This window comes from Syngnathus scovelli, chromosome 2 (genome assembly GCF_024217435.2).
Source record: "Syngnathus scovelli strain Florida chromosome 2, RoL_Ssco_1.2, whole genome shotgun sequence".
Classification (NCBI taxonomy): Eukaryota; Metazoa; Chordata; class Actinopteri; order Syngnathiformes; family Syngnathidae; genus Syngnathus; species Syngnathus scovelli.
The window spans coordinates 4,954,395-4,971,378 of NC_090848.1; the positions used below are offsets into that span (position 1 = coordinate 4,954,395).

The 16,984-nt window shown below is 41.2% G+C and overlaps 1 protein-coding gene across 15 annotated transcripts in view; it reads left to right on the plus strand.

Annotated features, from left to right (window-relative positions):
* Positions 1–16,959, plus strand: part of LOC125988541 (muscleblind-like protein 2a) — a 28,663-nt gene extending 11,704 nt beyond the window's left edge. The window contains exons 3-10 of one of the 15 annotated variants that reach the window (XM_049753855.2): positions 4,808–4,972; positions 5,076–5,279; positions 6,136–6,396; positions 9,221–9,274; positions 9,626–9,776; positions 10,472–10,507; positions 11,261–11,355; positions 12,230–14,064. In XM_049753855.2, coding sequence (XP_049609812.1) covers positions 4,808–4,972; positions 5,076–5,279; positions 6,136–6,396; positions 9,221–9,274; positions 9,626–9,776; positions 10,472–10,507; positions 11,261–11,355; positions 12,230–12,250 — 987 coding nt within the window. In that variant the 3' untranslated portion in view covers positions 12,251–14,064. Of the gene's footprint in view, positions 1–4,807; positions 4,973–5,075; positions 5,280–6,135; positions 6,397–9,220; positions 9,275–9,625; positions 9,777–10,471; positions 10,508–11,260; positions 11,356–12,229; positions 14,065–14,085 lie in introns of those variants that run through there. The other 14 variants (XM_049753860.2, XM_049753856.2, XM_049753862.2 and 11 more) reach the window with 14 other exon arrangements.
* The last annotated feature ends 25 nt before the right edge of the window (positions 16,960–16,984 follow it).

The window sequence follows — 16,984 nt, forward strand, 5'->3', positions numbered from 1 at the left end:
AATTAAGAACCGCAATATGTTCATAATGTGTGACCTAGTTTTGTGCCTTTTGAGACAATCACTGTGATCAGTTTTAGTATGTCGATAAACTGAAGCAAATTGCACTTTTCCCCTCAGAAATCATAGATTGTTTTTTTTTTTGTGCTAGTTCATTCTATTTGAATAATTCCTTAATGTCATTCTTAAGATAAATATTTTTTGGCTAAAAGTTACCCGGTGATTTTATCTGTCCAGCCTTCTTGACATCAAATTGGTCTGTGGCCCGTCAATGAGTTTCACTCACCTGCTTCTTGCTTATCTTCTATTTTAAATTATGAAGCGATACCTCTAACTTTCTTTTGTCAGCAAGCAAAGCTTTAATAATCTCCAAAGTGGGGGAGTAAGCAGCCTGGGCCCCTATCTGCTGAGTATGTTCGAAAGAGGCTTTGATGCACAGATCTGCGCTCTTCCTTCCATCTCATTATCTTCCTTTATCTGTCCAATGGATTTAAACAACATCTCACCATGCCCTGACATGCGTTCAAATGAGACCACAAAATCTAACTTTTTTTTTTTGTTTCATTTGCATTTGTAGTAGATTTGATTTTTATTTTTAGAGCGCTCCAGTACTCACTGCCTTGAAAGCCAAGAGTGACTGAAACAAAATTAGAAAAAGGCCTGCTGTTCTCTCTTGGGATTGTGACACAGTTTCTTTTAAAGTAGGACATAAAAAGTGTGTAACCCATTTTTTTGAAGTCTCACCAATTTGGCAAGTTTAAGTTTATGTTTGACAGGAATTCTGCCACCTTTATTTTCCACGGCATCACACTGCACAGGCTGCAGATATTCTATCTACCATGTAAAGGGGATTCCGAGATAATGAGTCTGTGTACTGTGCTGTATTGTATTGTGCGAGTGTAGATTAGAGACGCTTGGGATGGTGGGTTCCATGTCTCAGCAGGTCACAGATGATCAGATTAGCTAAAGCAGAGCTCCACTTGGATTAAAGATGACCAGCTCTTCAAAACTGCAGGGCCATAACCTTTCACAAGTGATGATGATCTGGATCAGTCACTCGGAGGGTTTCCATCCACCTATTTTTATGAGAACTTTCAAGGATTGTGAAAATATAGCTGCTGGAAAGGGTGGAGTTTTAAGCATATCAAAAGAAGGAAAATGCACATTTTGGCAATAGAAACAAGTTTTGCAAATTAGGATCAGATACCACTTCACATGTTTTGACCAGATATTATGCCACATGTTCATATTGTAGTCACAACAATGGTGGTGATTAAGATATTTTGGTGATTATATTTTTTCATATTAAAAGTGTTTTTTTACCTGGTTAGGTCACCTTTATTGACTTGTTTTTAGCCACTGATCAACATTATCCATTACAAGCTTAAATGGAAGCAGTAAGCATTTGGTGATCAGGTCTTCCGGATCGTCACAGTTTCCTGCGGTTCAAGAGTCCTTACCATCTCAAATCTGCATTTCACTTAAAACGAAACACAATCTTTTAGAAGAAGCTTTTTTTTTTTCTTTCTTGTTTGGAGAATGAAGCGAAACACTGTCCGTGTGCATCCAGTACCTGACTACTTTCGGGGTAGTATCCTGGCTGGAGCAATATGATTCTTTTAAACTCACAGCAAAGTGAGTTTGTCACCTGTTTTACTGCATTGCATTCACTTTATACAGTAATTACTTTGTGCGTTCCATCTTACATCCGGATAAGATACACAAGTTAGAAGGTAGCATTAATGTATACGTAATGAAATTTGTGAGTAAGCAGAAGTATTTATTTGAATATTCAAATTCATTCATAGTATTTGAATTTAATCATTCATTCATCATCTATAGCATTTGTCTATAGTCAGGGGTAAAGGTTTTTTTTTTTTTTCCATAATTAAACTCATCCTTGCATGCCAATTTATACACAGTCCAGCGCAACAGAAACCAAAAGTGCTCCCATATGGTTGGAAGCTTTGAATAGCCCAAGACCCGGCCGGTTCATTAACTGATTACGTTGCTTGGCAAGATTTTTGTCGTCCATGTAATGTATGAAAAGTCCGCAAAAGGTGTGGGGAATTGATTTTCCGAAAGTGAGAAATTGGAACAGTTGTCGAGGGCCATACTTACACGCTAACCTCAATTGTGTTCCATTTTAATTTAGTCCATCTATCCTTCTATCTTCTGAACCACTTATCCTCACCAGGGTCGCGAGCATGCTGGAGCTTATCCCAGCAGTCATCAAGCAAGAGTTGGAAACTGATCGGCAACCATTATAATTGAATGCGATAACAGCATACAAAGAACTAATTGGTTCATTTCAATGAGCTGCTACTTGGGAAATTAGGATCATCAAATGTTAAATAATATGTTAAGCAGTAATTAAAATTACATTCATTAATGTGACTTGGGAAGACTGACTGTAGCCTGATGCTACAGTCAGTCCCTCGTCGCTCCGCTAGTGCCTTAGCAGGCCAGAGGATAGAGTCAGCATTGAAGGCAAAATGCAAATTGTTAGTGGTGAAGGGAGGGACCCACAACTGAAGCACTATTCTGCAGGCTTGCTAGAAGACTGGCCTTCTGTGTGTGAGCCACCCACAGATTTTCAGCACTTATCACTCCAACCATTCAGATAGACTGATGAAGGAGGCGGAGATGTTTTGTACCACACATGAAGATGTCAAGGTCAAGTCCAAACTAGGGATGTCAAATCTGTGCAAGGAGTGTCGGGGTGAAAGGAGCACGTAAACAGTGCGGCAGCTAGCAAAGGATGTTTCTTGCGCAAGGGATACTTGACCTTTTGCAATCTATTTAGAGGCTAGAACTATTACCACTGCACAAAATTATGAGGTGCATTATTTTTTTTGCAGTTAGTATGGCTGACCGCCGACTAAACCTCTGATAATGAGCTTTATTACTAATCCCAGACAGCCAAAAGTAAAGCAGTCACCATGCAGTAAATGTTTGTACTCTTAGATGTTGAACAGGCAGGCATGATGTGGGTAATGTCTGCATTCCCTACGATCCAAAATAGCGTTTAACACCTCCCTCTCGGATGAATGAATGAATCATTTTACATGAGTGGTTGCATTGTCATTTCATGAGTACTCTGTCTGCCGGAATCACACAATTTAGATATATCACCTCACTTTGTGTCCTCTCAAGTTTTGGGGCTTTTCTTAGAATGAAATACTAAGTAGTTTCAATTACGCTATGTTGACACCCTGAATAGAGAGACAAAACTTGCCACAAGGACAAAATAGATAAACCTAATTATAGTAAAAATCAAGTGAGAAAGGCAGAAAGTTTGAAACAAAGTAAGGAGTGTGGCTCTGCAGTGTGACCGTTCATTTTAATGTGTCCATTTTTCGAATTTCCGCGCAAACATTGTATTCCTTTATGACATGGCCGCTTTGTTTGTGAGTGTGTGTCCGTCCTCAAGCATGGCAGTGTTGGTGTGCGTGGGTGATGCGTGTTGTGATCCAGGCATTTAATATGCATGTGTGGGCAGGTGTGAGTTGGTTCATGTGAGGCATATAAAGGAGGAGGTTTGAGCAGCTCACTGCGGGGTGTAGAGGTCAGTAAGGATGAGTCGCTTCATCATTACAGAAACATTGCAGCTCTCTCTGCACGCCACCGGCTTTGAGGCACTCACACCTAGGTTTTAGTCTTAGCGATATAGTCCTATTGATTTACTTTGGGGTGGAAAATATATATATATCAACATTGCCAAATAAGTAATGTTTTGTGGAGTTGGTTACAATTTGAAAACAATTTTTTTTTTTTAGGTTTTTCTTGTTAGTCATTTTCCTTGCTGGAAGCCATGAGTCTTCTATGATTAAAGCTCAGTACTCAACATAGCTGACAGCATGTATGTAAACAGGTTGCGGGGGGAAAATAATTTGGATCTGGCATTCTTCCTTTGGACGTATTCCATTTCTGTATCTTTCCTATGAAGCAGTTAAAAAAAGCCCCTTAATCTCGCTACAAGTGCTCGTTGAGATGGTCTGAATTGTATTATAAAATTCAACAAATAAATATCTCTGGAAAGGAGCTAGACGTGATTCATCTTGCTCTTCCTGCAATGACGAAGACAGCAGGAACAGCGTCTTAGCAACACAGCTTCTGAGTTGTGATTCTCATCACGCTTGGCTTTGGCTCCGCCCCTCACAAGATGTGCTATGTCATAGCCAGCATGTTGCTCTCAGCGCTGTCGTGTCCCTCTGACAACCTCGACTCACATTCACTTCTTCATAACCTTTATTTTCTTAAGTTCTGCTCGCAGTTGGCGCTGCATCAAAGACCCATATTGTCTTAGATAATGCAATGAACATTTCAATGGTCATAATTATTAGGTAGGATTGCGATATTGCTACAAGAAGTGAAAGAGAGAAATAGAGAAACAGATCCTTAAATCCCCAAAGTCTATGCACTTTTTGGTAATGATGGGCAAATGAAGCTTCAAGATGATTCATGAACCCATTGTTGTTTACTTAGACCTCTAGATGGCACTCTCAGTTCACCGAAGAGCTGAAAGTCCACCGACTTGCCATTTCTTAAAATCCTCACTTTAAACCAACATTGCCATCTAGAGGAGCCAAAGAATACAACAACTGGTTCATGAAGCTTCATTTTCCCATCACTACTTTTTGGACATAAGCGGTAGTGAACAGCAGAAATCATTATGAATGCAAAACCCCACCAAATGCATCGTTAAATGTGATCAATGATGCAAAGAATATTAATCGTTTCTGCGCTCCACAGCAAATGTTTTCCTCATTATTTACACAAAATACTGAGCCCCTGTCATCCTTTTCAGGGCCGTTGCACGCGAGAAAACTGCAAGTACCTGCACCCGCCCGCTCACCTGAAAACCCAGCTGGAGATCAACGGACGCAATAACCTGATCCAGCAGAAGACAGCGGCTGCTATGCTGGCCCATCAGATGCAGTTTATGATTCCCGGCACTACCATGCAACCTATGGTCAGTGCTGCTTAAAGGAAATGACCTCTTTTTGTTTCGCTGTTTCCATTCTGCTTTATGGCTGTGGCTAAATGAACGAGTGTTAATTGTCTTTCTCTTGCAGCAGACTTTTCCAGTCAGCCAGGGTCTCGGCTCCAGTGCAGGTTTGAGCTACACGCCATACCTGACCCCCATGTCGCACAGTATGGGCCTGGTACCCACAGAGATCTTGCCCAGCACACCCATGATTGTCCCAGGCAGCCCTCCTGCGTCATTGGCTACTGCTTCATCAGCCAACCAAAAATTATTGCGAACAGACAAGCTGGAGGTAACCCGTTTCAATATTCCTTCTGTCTTAAGAGGTCTTGTTAGTGTCAAAGACCAACCTGTATTTACTTGGCTCAAAAAAAAACTTTTTAGGAACCTAAATTATCAGCATAAATCGGTCCGAAATCTGATCTGATCTTCATTTAACTTCCAGTTTCCAAAAGCTTGTATAATATATTATTTTTTCCTATTTTAATTATTTCTTTTATATCATTTACAACATTTTGACAGCATACAAGAACATTCACAGTCTCCACACAGGCAGCAATTAGACGACTTTCTTTAACATGGATCCAATCAAAAATTCTACCTTGACAAAGATAATTATGATCAATTTTAATCAACACTGTCATCGAGGTATTCCCTTAACAGTCTTATGTTTATGACCTTTTAAAAATATGCGATCCTCTCTATAAAACGTAATGAATAAAAGTATTGGGATTATGCGGTTATATTTACATACTACTGGCAGACAATACTGAATGAGAAGACGCTAATTGTCAGGGGGAAGGGCCGTGTTTTTCCACTTCAACCTTTAGAAGGATAAACAATTGTCATCTCCATCTGAGATATACAGTTCTGTTGGTGATGCGTAGGCGTATGCCTCGATGTGTTTGTCTTCACGGGTGCTATCACTTAGCAACTACTGTAAATGAAGCTCACTAATGAAACAGCATCCCTCCGAGACATGTATGAACGAACTCCCACGCGGATCGTTCGTGAACACGATTTAAAAGGAAAATGCAAATCCATAAAGTGATCAATGGTATGATGTATTGTTGCAGTTTTTGCAAGCATTAACCTTTTTTACCTCTCTGTCAATTCCTGTATCTTTTCATATTTGTATGCGTGTTCAGGTTTGTCGTGAGTTCCAGCGGGGCAACTGTGCTCGAGGCGAGACCGACTGCCGCTTTGCCCACCCGTGTGACAGCCCCATGATCGACACCAGTGACAATACGGTCACTGTCTGCATGGACTACATCAAAAGCCGTTGTTCCCGTGAGAAGTGCAAGTACTTCCACCCGCCGGCCCATCTGCAGGCTAAGATCAAGGCTACCCAACACCAAGCCAACCAGACGGCAGTGGCTGCCCAAGCCGTCGCTACGACAGCGGCCATGGTGAGAACGCAGTCTCGATTCACAAATGTTTGCCATTGCAATAGAGCGTAGCTTTGTGATATAAAACATATAGAAGCTATACTGTACAGTGGGGCTGCACAAAAATATTGTTGTCGCGATAACGGTACATGCAAAGACCTGCAAGAAATTTCAAATGGAATTTTTGCTTTAATGCATCAAACGTAGACCAATCAGATGCATCCACATTGTTATCCAGTAAGAGATCGGTATCTAGGGGTGTTACTAACAGTTAATGCGCTAACATAAAAAAATATATATATTTCTTTCACTTGATCATAAAAGTGTCATTTCTTTGGGTACATGTCCAAGTCGCATCAGTTGCGCAATACTCGACACCCATATTGCATGCTTTTCCGAAATCGTGCAGCCCTACTGTACAGTGGAAAAGTCGTTTTGTTTGATTAATTTTTATGACAGAATTAATATTGACATAATTAAACAGTACAAAAGCGGTTCAAATAAGAGATGGATAGATATTAGGATCTTGGATCATGCAAAAGATACAGAAATAATTTCAAGAATCCATAAGTAAGTACTTTTAGAGGATTTCATGTTCCCTTTTGGGTGTCACTGATTATGAAAATTGAAGAATCATAATAACACCAGCTTCATCAACACACATATGTTCATTTTTTTAACCTAGCCTTATTATGGAATTTTATAAAATAACAATGCGGGCCATTTGCACAGTAATGTACGCAGCATTCACATGGTAACAGATGCATCATCGCCTTTAAATTGAATACATTCTCTCTCACACACACATGGGCCGTTCATTTGTGATGCCCCCACAGTAACATTAAATGTGGAGCCCTGTTTTGTCATTACTGTATCAAGCACCCGCCCACCTCTGCAAGTTCATTCCAGTAGGTTCCAGTGTACAGTCCACTGACAATGATCCTCCCAAAGTGAGGTCCTTTCAAAAATAACACTGCATAAACAATCTGGGCATTTTTTTATTGTACAACGCCCTTGGGTTCAGACAGTACATAAAGCACCCCCCACCCCTCCCGTTACCACTCCCTGTTCTTGATGAGTTCAGCTCTCAGCAGTTCAGTACTAATGAAATCAAGGATGGATGAGAAAGTCACATCACTTCCCCCAGCTAGGCTGGCCAACAGACAGGTGGAAATGTTGGCAAAATGGTGGACATGCGTGTGTTAGCGTCACCCCCGCCCTCTCCCAGGCTCCTTATAGCGCTCCCGTTAGCCGCTGCACTTTCTTTAACACCTGTCTGTTTTTCCCTGCCCGGCACGTTAACTCACTGGCAAACGTCATTGCTGCTTTGCTCTCCCTGTCCCCGTCCTCCATCATGAGCTAGGCCAGGGGTGTCAAACTCATTTTTTTCACGGGCCGCATTGTAGTCATAGCTTCTTTCGGAGGGCCATTATGACTGTCAACCCAAATAAATGTATGAGCACCTCATATTATATACAGTAAAAGCTACAAAACAAACTGACAACTCGTTTTCAAATCAAACGAATAAAAACTGGTCAAATATTTTTAAAAAAAGATATTAAAAGTGAAGACAAGGGGCACTTCTAGTAATGACACACGAATTTGATGCTCAATTTGTCTTTGCGGGCCACATAAAATGACGTGACGGGCCGTATCTGGCCCCCGGGCCTCGGGTTTGACACCAGTGGGCTAGGCAAAGCGGCTGGAACACGAAATCCAAAGCCAAGGCCAAAGCGGTGACCCGTCGGTGCAATCTATTTGCACAGTCCCTTTGCTCATTAAGTCCCTCATTTCTGTTCATCCTCTCCACTTTACAACGTGGTTCTCATGTGCCCCATCTTATCAACTTGAATTGTATATTCAGCCAGCCGCAGTTAGATGCCGTGCTGGAGGTGAGTGAGGTTAACCTTGGGTTGAGTTGTTTAGTCAGCACCTTTCATCCAATTGTCTTTGAGCCAGAGCCATGAAACCATTATTACTTTGCCGTTGTAAAGGTCACTATCCATAGATCACGTTAGTAATCTAAAACAGGAAAACGAAAGTGGATTTTTTCTGTTTTGGGTGTCGTTTGAGTGTGCCACAGTCTTTGTCGCTTGCCAAGAGCTCGCTCATACGCAGTGGTGTGCTGCCGCCTTTGCTTCTCATTTCATGGCCGAGCTCCATCCTCCATTATGAACTAATGTCACTGTTTATTCATGCCACAGCACATCAGTACGATATTGTGATGCAATTTGCACACAACACATCAAGGAGTCCGGACGGACCCCCTTTTGAATTCCATCTCTTTTAGATGGGGTCATCATTGCACGGCCAACTTTGTCTTGCTACTTGATAGAACTTTGATACTGCCGCCCAAATATTTCTTGGAGAATAAACAGCGCTCCACATGAAATGATTGAATTAAATCACAATCAAGTACATGCTGCGGGATGGCTTGAACAAACAACTACCTCACATCATCCAAAAAAACAATTTAATTCAGTTTTGTATTCATCCTGATGCATTTTGTCGCTGTCAAAAGTTGTAGTTAGTCTCGCCACTAAATTGTTTGTCCAGTCGTATTGACCGACAACAGCCTCGCTTTTGTCACTCTAAATGTTAACTAATTCAAAAAGTAGCAAATGTTTAGTAGACCAAAGAGTTTTTTGTTGATGTGCATGCCTATTGTTTTGTATGCGGTATACTTGCATTCAGATTCTTTTTTGTTTTTGTTTTTTTCCTTCTCACCTATCCACAATGCAATGCCGTCCCCCATGATGCACCTCTGCTTGCTGTTACCTGTATGTTAATACGCTTGATCCCATTGGCCCACTGCCATCATGTGCTCGCTGCCTGCTAATTAAAGACTCAGTCGACTGCCAAAGCAATGAAGCGACCCCTCGAGGCAACTGTAGACCTGGTACTTTGACCTTTCACCTTTTGCTTTGCATGTAGCTTCTTTAATTGTACTGTAGCCACTCACAAAGTTTAAGTTGGCTCTTTTGCTTTTGTGAAACGCTGTAATGCACTTGGAACTTTCATAGTCTATTAACGTACACCAGTGGCAATTGCAGCTTTATATTAATGAAAAGAGTTTAATGATAAAATTATTCTATCTGTACAATTTTCTGAATATTCTTGCTAGGGTGTAGTTTCTTGTCCATTTTTTGCCTTTATACGTTGAGCATAATCAGACTGTAGAGTTGCAAGTTCCTTGTTGATTTTTCCTCGTATAAATGGTGTGCTCGTGTTTGTTTTTCCCGGTGGCCAGGCGTTTCCCCACAGCGTCCTTCAGCCACTACCAAAGAGAGCGGCACTGGAGAAGAGCAATGGTGCAAACTCCGTATTTAACCCCAGTGTCTTGCACTATCAGCAGGCTCTGGCCAACGCACAGCTCCAACAGCATGCTTTCTTTCCCACAGGTAAGTGAAGACAGGGTAGATGAGTTACTATGGGCCATTTTGGTGGAAACTGGAGAGTCAATTAACTCATTCAGTTAAAATGGATCTTTGACGTCTATATCCACCAATGGCGGTGAATGAGTAAATTAGGGCTTGAATGTCGTGTCTCTGAAGCTACTGATAGCGTTATCATGTCAAGTATCTCGAGGGCCATCGTGAGTTTTCATTTCAACACTATGAGCTCAGTTGCGCCCTTCGTAGAAGTCTCACCTTGATGGTCCAGCTGAGTCAGCTATTCTGAACTGTGGCTAAAACATGAGCCTGTAAGCACGCCCATCTGCAATCAGGTTTGTGTTGTGGGTGATGGGTGGGCTTTTGGTGGACTAATATCAGGTTCCCTGTGATATTATGTATGAGAAGAAAGCACCATCTTCATTTTCAAGTATGGCTGCAGATTGGATTTAAAATATAATATTCAAACGTCTTGTACAGATCTATAACTAAAGGAGCTGTTTAAGTCACCTTAGCTAAATGATGAGGCTTGGCCTTGCTGATGTTTGGCTGCACATTTTGTTGCTAATCGACTTGGTCAGCGGGAACCCCTCTGCTTGCATTCCATCAACACTGTAACTTTGTCTAATCTGTGGCTCTCCTCTATGTCAATTAATTCATACGCCCTCCCCACTCCCTCTTTTCTCTTTGCATGAAAACACCAGGGTCAGTCCTGTGCATGACGCCTGCTAGCAGTCTTGGTAGGTTCTGGCCTTCACTTACGTTTTGTTTCTCCTTTTAGCTCACACTCGGCACCCACGCACACATTCACTACATGGAACAACTGCGGATGATAATTGCATGTTGTTGGACTATTTCATTTCAGTGTAAACCAAACGTCAAGTGGTCGTATTGTTTTGTTTTAAACACAGAGACGCTGCCTTGTTATGTTGTTGATCGGAGAACTTCAATTAGATACTCATCCACTTAGCTTTCTTGGGGCAGGATGGGAATAAAAAAAATGTCCACGCTAACAAATCATGAGTAAAGGCTGAATGAAGCAGAATTTTTAGAAAGATGAGCTGGAGGGTATTCCAGAAAGCAGGTTCTCTGAGGATGATAAGACTGAAATCAGGGTTGCTAGTTCCAAGAAGAGAACTAGTAAGTGAAACTCTTGAGTCACTCATGGCAACTGACTCAGTCCTCGATCCTAACTTGTGATTGTAATCTGCTTGTCTCCTCTTTTATCCTCATGGTTTTTTTTTTCTCTTGTTTTCTTTTCTGTCCTCTTCCTCGCTTTGCCTTGTGAATGGTTGCATGCCATCTGCTGGTGTAACCCTAACGACGGCTTGCTGGCTCACTGTAACATCCGCCGCCGCCATTACCACCGCCATCTGCGACAACAACAAACAAACAACAACACTGACACGCACGTGACACGCCTGTTTCCATGACTGTCATACTGCACCAACTCCTGCGCTCTCGCCCTGCTCTTTCTCATCCTCAAAACAAAGTCCCAATGATGTACAGTGCTACGCCTGCTACTGTCTCTGCAGCAACAACTCCAGCCACAAGTGTCCCCTACGCAGCAACAGCTCAAGCCAATCAGGTTTGCTCTTTTTAAAGCTTTCTTTCATCAGTCCCCGGAGCTCTGAAGAAGTCTTGCCCTCAAATACAAAGTGGTCGTAATGCCACGCCAAGCCCCTCCTTCTCTTCCACCATTTTGGTGCCACTCAAGCAAGTGGGAGTCTCCCAGGGAGCAAAGGAGCCTCCTGCACGGCCTATTAAATTTCCCGAGAAATGCTTTGGCGCTTTGGTCAAGTACTTCTTCAGAGCTCCCACATTTGCAATGTAGTAGTTGCGCTATGTAGCACCACTTCCTGGTTCTGTTCTGCATGTTTTTTTTTTTTTTAGTTTTCACGTCTCTGATTGTCCAATACTTTACTCCCCTCCATCTTACAGCAGGGGAATCACTTGTTATTGCTTGTGTGCTACGCAACCACACAGAGTTAGCACATTCATATACATACATTCGGGACATTCTGGTTTCAAACTTGCTCTGCGCTATAAATAGTGTGACATCATAGCAGTGCAACATCACTTGCCAAGTGCTGACATTATTCCTGGCAAGCAATACAAACAGCAAAAATTACTTTTGCGGACAGAATCCACAGTAATTTTAAATGTTGCTTTTTCCTTTCTTCTTCTTCCACTGTTACATTTAATTGTGACATAAAACAGTGACAGTCGTCAGTCACCACAGACTGTAATGTGTTGCTATTAAAACAACAAAGAAGTCAGAATATTATCCAGAACACTTTATCATTATGGTTAAAACTAAAGCTAGTAGTAGCCCGAGGATGAATTTACATTGCATGGTTGAAGTGACAGTCCCAATTTTTTGCTCAATTGGGATATACGTACATGGTGGCAGCGCAAAGAGAAAAAGAAAATACATGGATTCAAAGATGTCCTCATTTCAGAATCAGGCCGCCTTCATATGAGGATATAAATCTGCTAACCACTCAGATATCTGCCAGTCCAAGCGCCAGTGGAGCATTAACACAGACCGGATACAAACCAGCAATGCAAGCTTGACCTCATCCGTCTGTTCTGTTGAGTGACGTAAACTACTCTTTCCCAAATTTCATTGTACCAAGGCGCATATTTCACATTGGGAAAAATGTCACGGTACACCACTTAAGAAAATCAATAAAACAGAGATTATTTGTGTACTTTCATTCATTCATGCTTAGAAAATGCACTGATCGCCCACGTGCGAGTAATGGACTGGCACTGTCTCCACATTTAGGAGCAAAATGAATTCAGGGGAAGTCTGAAGCTCTGCAAACAACAAGTTTTCTCTTCTAATGTGGGCCAGTTGATCAATTAGCGCATTTCCCAAGAGATCCAGCAATGTCCGCCTTATTCAGTGCACAAGATGACGTGAGAGTTGTGCCAGGCTGCTTTACCGTATCAAATACCCTGAACATCTGACAGTTCTTAGCTGAGAAGAACATCACCATGCTGGAGATAGCCTCCTCACTCACCCAACCTGGTTCAGGGATTATTTTTTTTTTTTTTTTTGTGCAATCATTAGTGACGATCTGGCAATGTTTGTCATTTCCTGCCACATGGGAGCTCTGTGGGGACATTTCCAGTAATTGTCTGCAGGAAGTGGTGCCACAGTTTAAACGTGCATGTGGAATAAGTGAAAACGGTGATGTCATTCTGTCTGCCACCGTGTGACCTCGCGGCTGGCCCCTCCCCCCTCACGAGAGATGGTTTCCCTGGCAACATTGAATAAACAATTATTTTTAGATACTGTCAAGACACACTGGCCACAACTTTAGGTACATATTAAAGACACCTGCTCTTATCTGTCTCAATCACATGTGCGTTTGACATGAATGGCCAAAGTATATACATTCACTTTTACACATAAAGACAGACAATATTTAAAATGTTATTGAGTTAGAGTGAGCCGGCACACATACCTTTTTACTTTAACTTGCATTGGTCGTAGGTTACAAATTATACGACAGCGCCCCCTTCTGCCGTAGGCTGGATTTTTATCCCATGACACTCCCCAAGTGACACGACTCCTTTCCCAAAGAAAAAACTATAAAGCTATTGTCAAAATTATTTTTCCATTGAATTTATTAGCTGGTTGTGGGCAGGATCAAAAAAAGGGTTCTTAAGCCCTATTTGGAATTTTAAATAATATTTAGGAATCACTTTCACCTCAGCTCCAGTTACATTTTCTCTCAGGACACCCGTATTTTACACATAAAATATGTATTTGTATTTTGTGCATGTATTATTTGAGATTTCATGGAGGGAAAGAGATTAATCTGTATTTAGACATCAATTGCGATTGGGTTGTTACGTATTGCGGCCGAAAAACTGGCTTTCAGAGATCGCAGTCCGTGAATTTGGACACAGCACGAGTTTGTGCTGCATATATTTTATGTCTGGCACTCTGTTTGGGCAGCTAAGGTTTTGAGAAGACATTATTTGTTTGCAGCAATTATAATTTCTGTTTCAGTTGGTTTTATACAACTGGGCCATCATTTCCGCTACTTTATTTCTGATGGGCAATTTGAGCGTCTGTGCATGCAGATTTTTTTTCATGTTTTCCATATGGAATACAACTGAACTGTGCATCCAAACACTAACCTGCAGAGTAGAGATTTGTCTCTCTCCTATGAGTAATTGGATATAGATCCAAAGGGCAACAGAAAAGCAAATGTTTTGATTCTGAGGAAAATGCAATTGAGTGCTGGGTAAAATATCTCAATAAATGTTTCTCTCTGTCTTTGTGTGTCTCTCCCTGCAGATCATTCTAAAGTAAACACCACAAAAGCGCTGGATTGTGAAGGAGGTGCACTCCAAAACCCCAATCTGCTCACGTGTAAATACTATTTTACCTCTCCCATAGAGGTGCAGCAACCTGCATGCTAAGAGTCTCACACATAAATGCACTTATGGCAGTGTCAGTGCAACACACAGGCACCATATAGTGTGTATGATTTTTTTTTTTTTTTCTGACTCTAAAAGTCAAATATATTGGTAATGTACGTATTGTGGTTGACACAGAATAGATACACCACAGTGGTCATTGAAACCCTTTCTTGATTATTTATTTGAGGAATTTCCACACAATTTCTGTCCTTGTTTCGTAAACAACAATATGCTGGATTTGCACTTTGACGTTATGGTGCACTCTATTGTACTTAGACAGTCACGGGAAACTTGTAAACACACTGACACGCTTTGATGGCCTCAAGTGTTTTTGTCCAGTGGTGTGAGAGTGGCTCTCCTCAGAATGGAATGTGGCAGCTCAAAAGGGGTCCCGCACATACTGCATCTGCCCTCGATGACCTGAATCGTATCAACCCTGGAAGCATTTTGCCAAAGCCCGACCTGGAGAAGATGTTTTTTTTTTGTTTTTTTAACCATGTCCCAAAGCTGCTTGGAACAACAACACAACGATGATTTATGGAGGTGCCGCCTTTTTAAACTGCATCCAGCTGGGGTGGTCGGCTTGGTGCTCCGAGTCAGTGCCAAGGACTTGATGGGGCTTGGTCCCAGACATCCCAAGCCATGTGTGTATGTGCGTGCGCATGAGAACGGATAGTCTGCCGGCAGACATGGGAGCATGGCGGACTCGGTGACGGCATGTTTTGGTGCTTAACCAAATGCTGAAGACTTGAACTCGAGGGCTACCTGGCTCCACAATCACCCGCAATTCTCTTTCACCCTAGAAAACTGTAGAAGTGCCTAAACATGCTCACCTGGATGATAGCCAGTTGCAGACAAGCTGGTGTCACGTTTAGCGTGGGGGAAGAAAAAAATATATTTTTTTCTACCAACTGTCCATTGAGATCACAAGTGTCTTTCTGGATCACCAACTAGCTCTCACAATGTACCATCATTTATTACCGGTAATTTACAAGAGGAATATATAAGTGAGAAGGTTAAAAAAAAAAAAAAAAACTTGCGTGTAATGTATATATGTAATTTAGTTTCTGGTTATAGAATTGTGTTTAAAGTTTGTGCTATGTGTGCTTTCAAAATATGTTTGGACTTGGCTCCACCTGCACTTCAAGCAAGTCAAGGACATGAAATGTTCTTGTGTTGTTTTTTTAAACCAATCGGCATATTTCATAGTGTAATACGTTTTAAAGATAATTTAGTAAAAAAGATTTTTATTTGTGTATGTTCTAGCCCAAAACAAATGTAATTTCATGGTGCTTGATGACCATAGACAATCCACAACTTTGGGTTTCATTCTCCTTGATTGTCTTCATGCATCTCGTTGTGTGTTTTATTTGTGATTGGGGCTTAAAAGGTTTACTCTTAATTTATCTTTACTCTTTATTGATCTTCGCCCTCACGTTAATTACTATGTTGTAAAAATATTTGAAATGAATGTAACTTATTGAGCTGTGTCACACCGTGCTTTGTCAGCGGTGTGGAGGTGGAAGCTTCCAAGTCCACCTATAGACTGCTGGAAGCTGCTAGACCTAGATGGCCTTCTTGCTGGAAAGAGGGAGGTAAAAAAAAAGAATGATGTTTCAGAAGTGAGAGTGTAGGAATAGAGTTGCTTGTGTTGTTGGAGAAACAAAAATATGTTTATTGTATAGATGACATTTTAGCCGAAAAAAAAAAGAGAAGGAAAACTTTTAAAAAGGGTGTACTCTGGTATGCTAGTATTTCATAACAATATTAAGTTGTTGCTGTGGCAACCAAATGTTGCAGTTGCTAAAGTTTGGTATTTTTGTAAAAGACATTGTTTGACCTACCCCCACCGAATTACGTACACAAGTTAGATTGTAGTCAAGACATTAACATTTCTTATTCTTCACTGAGATTGTAACCACAAACTAATATTTTCACTAGAAAACAACAGCCGCTGTAGAGCTGTGACACTCACTAGAATGAATCACCATATAAGTATATAAATATGTACACACAATAACAAAATCTATTAATGTTGATAAGGACCTTCAGGCTCTTTACTGATTTGATTTATTCAGTGTAATGCAAGAGTTAAGGTTAGCACTTTTCACAGTGGAGATTTACAGCAGTCAACCATGTGTTTTTTAAGTGAATGTAGTTGGGGGGGGCGGTGCACTTGAGACGTCCTTGTTTTACCCACAAAGTCCTTGTTTTACCCACAAAGTCCTTGACGTGTATTTTAAGCATAGACAGTGGATGGTAAGAGAAGGCCAACGGAAGAACTTTGGTTCTCTGAGCAGACTCTGGGTATCCAAATTCATTGCCTTATCTGAAGTCTGTTGCGTGTATATTGTTTTTTTTTTTTTTAAACTATTTGTAGAGACGTTCTTTACTCGACCCCTTCGTACTTTCATTTCAAATAAAGTTATAACTATTGCTATGTGAAGCCATGTTTTTTGAGTGGAAGCAGTACAACGGAGTCACCAGTCGAGGATAAGGAACTTGTTGACCCCTGTGTGAGAAAGTGTAATTAATTGTTTTGGCCAATAGAGGGGGCCACACGCGAGACGGTTGGAGACTCTGCCATCCTTGCTTCTGTGCGCCCAACCAACCATTCAATAGTTTTGCTGTAATCTTTTTAGGAGAAATGTATTCTTTATATTATGTTCCTTTTAGTCAAATGTGCTTTGGTTCCAGCGAGGTAGTGTAAATTCTATCGAAAGAAAGAAATAAAAGTCAATGTCACCTTTGTGGTTGTCTCTCATCACTCCATG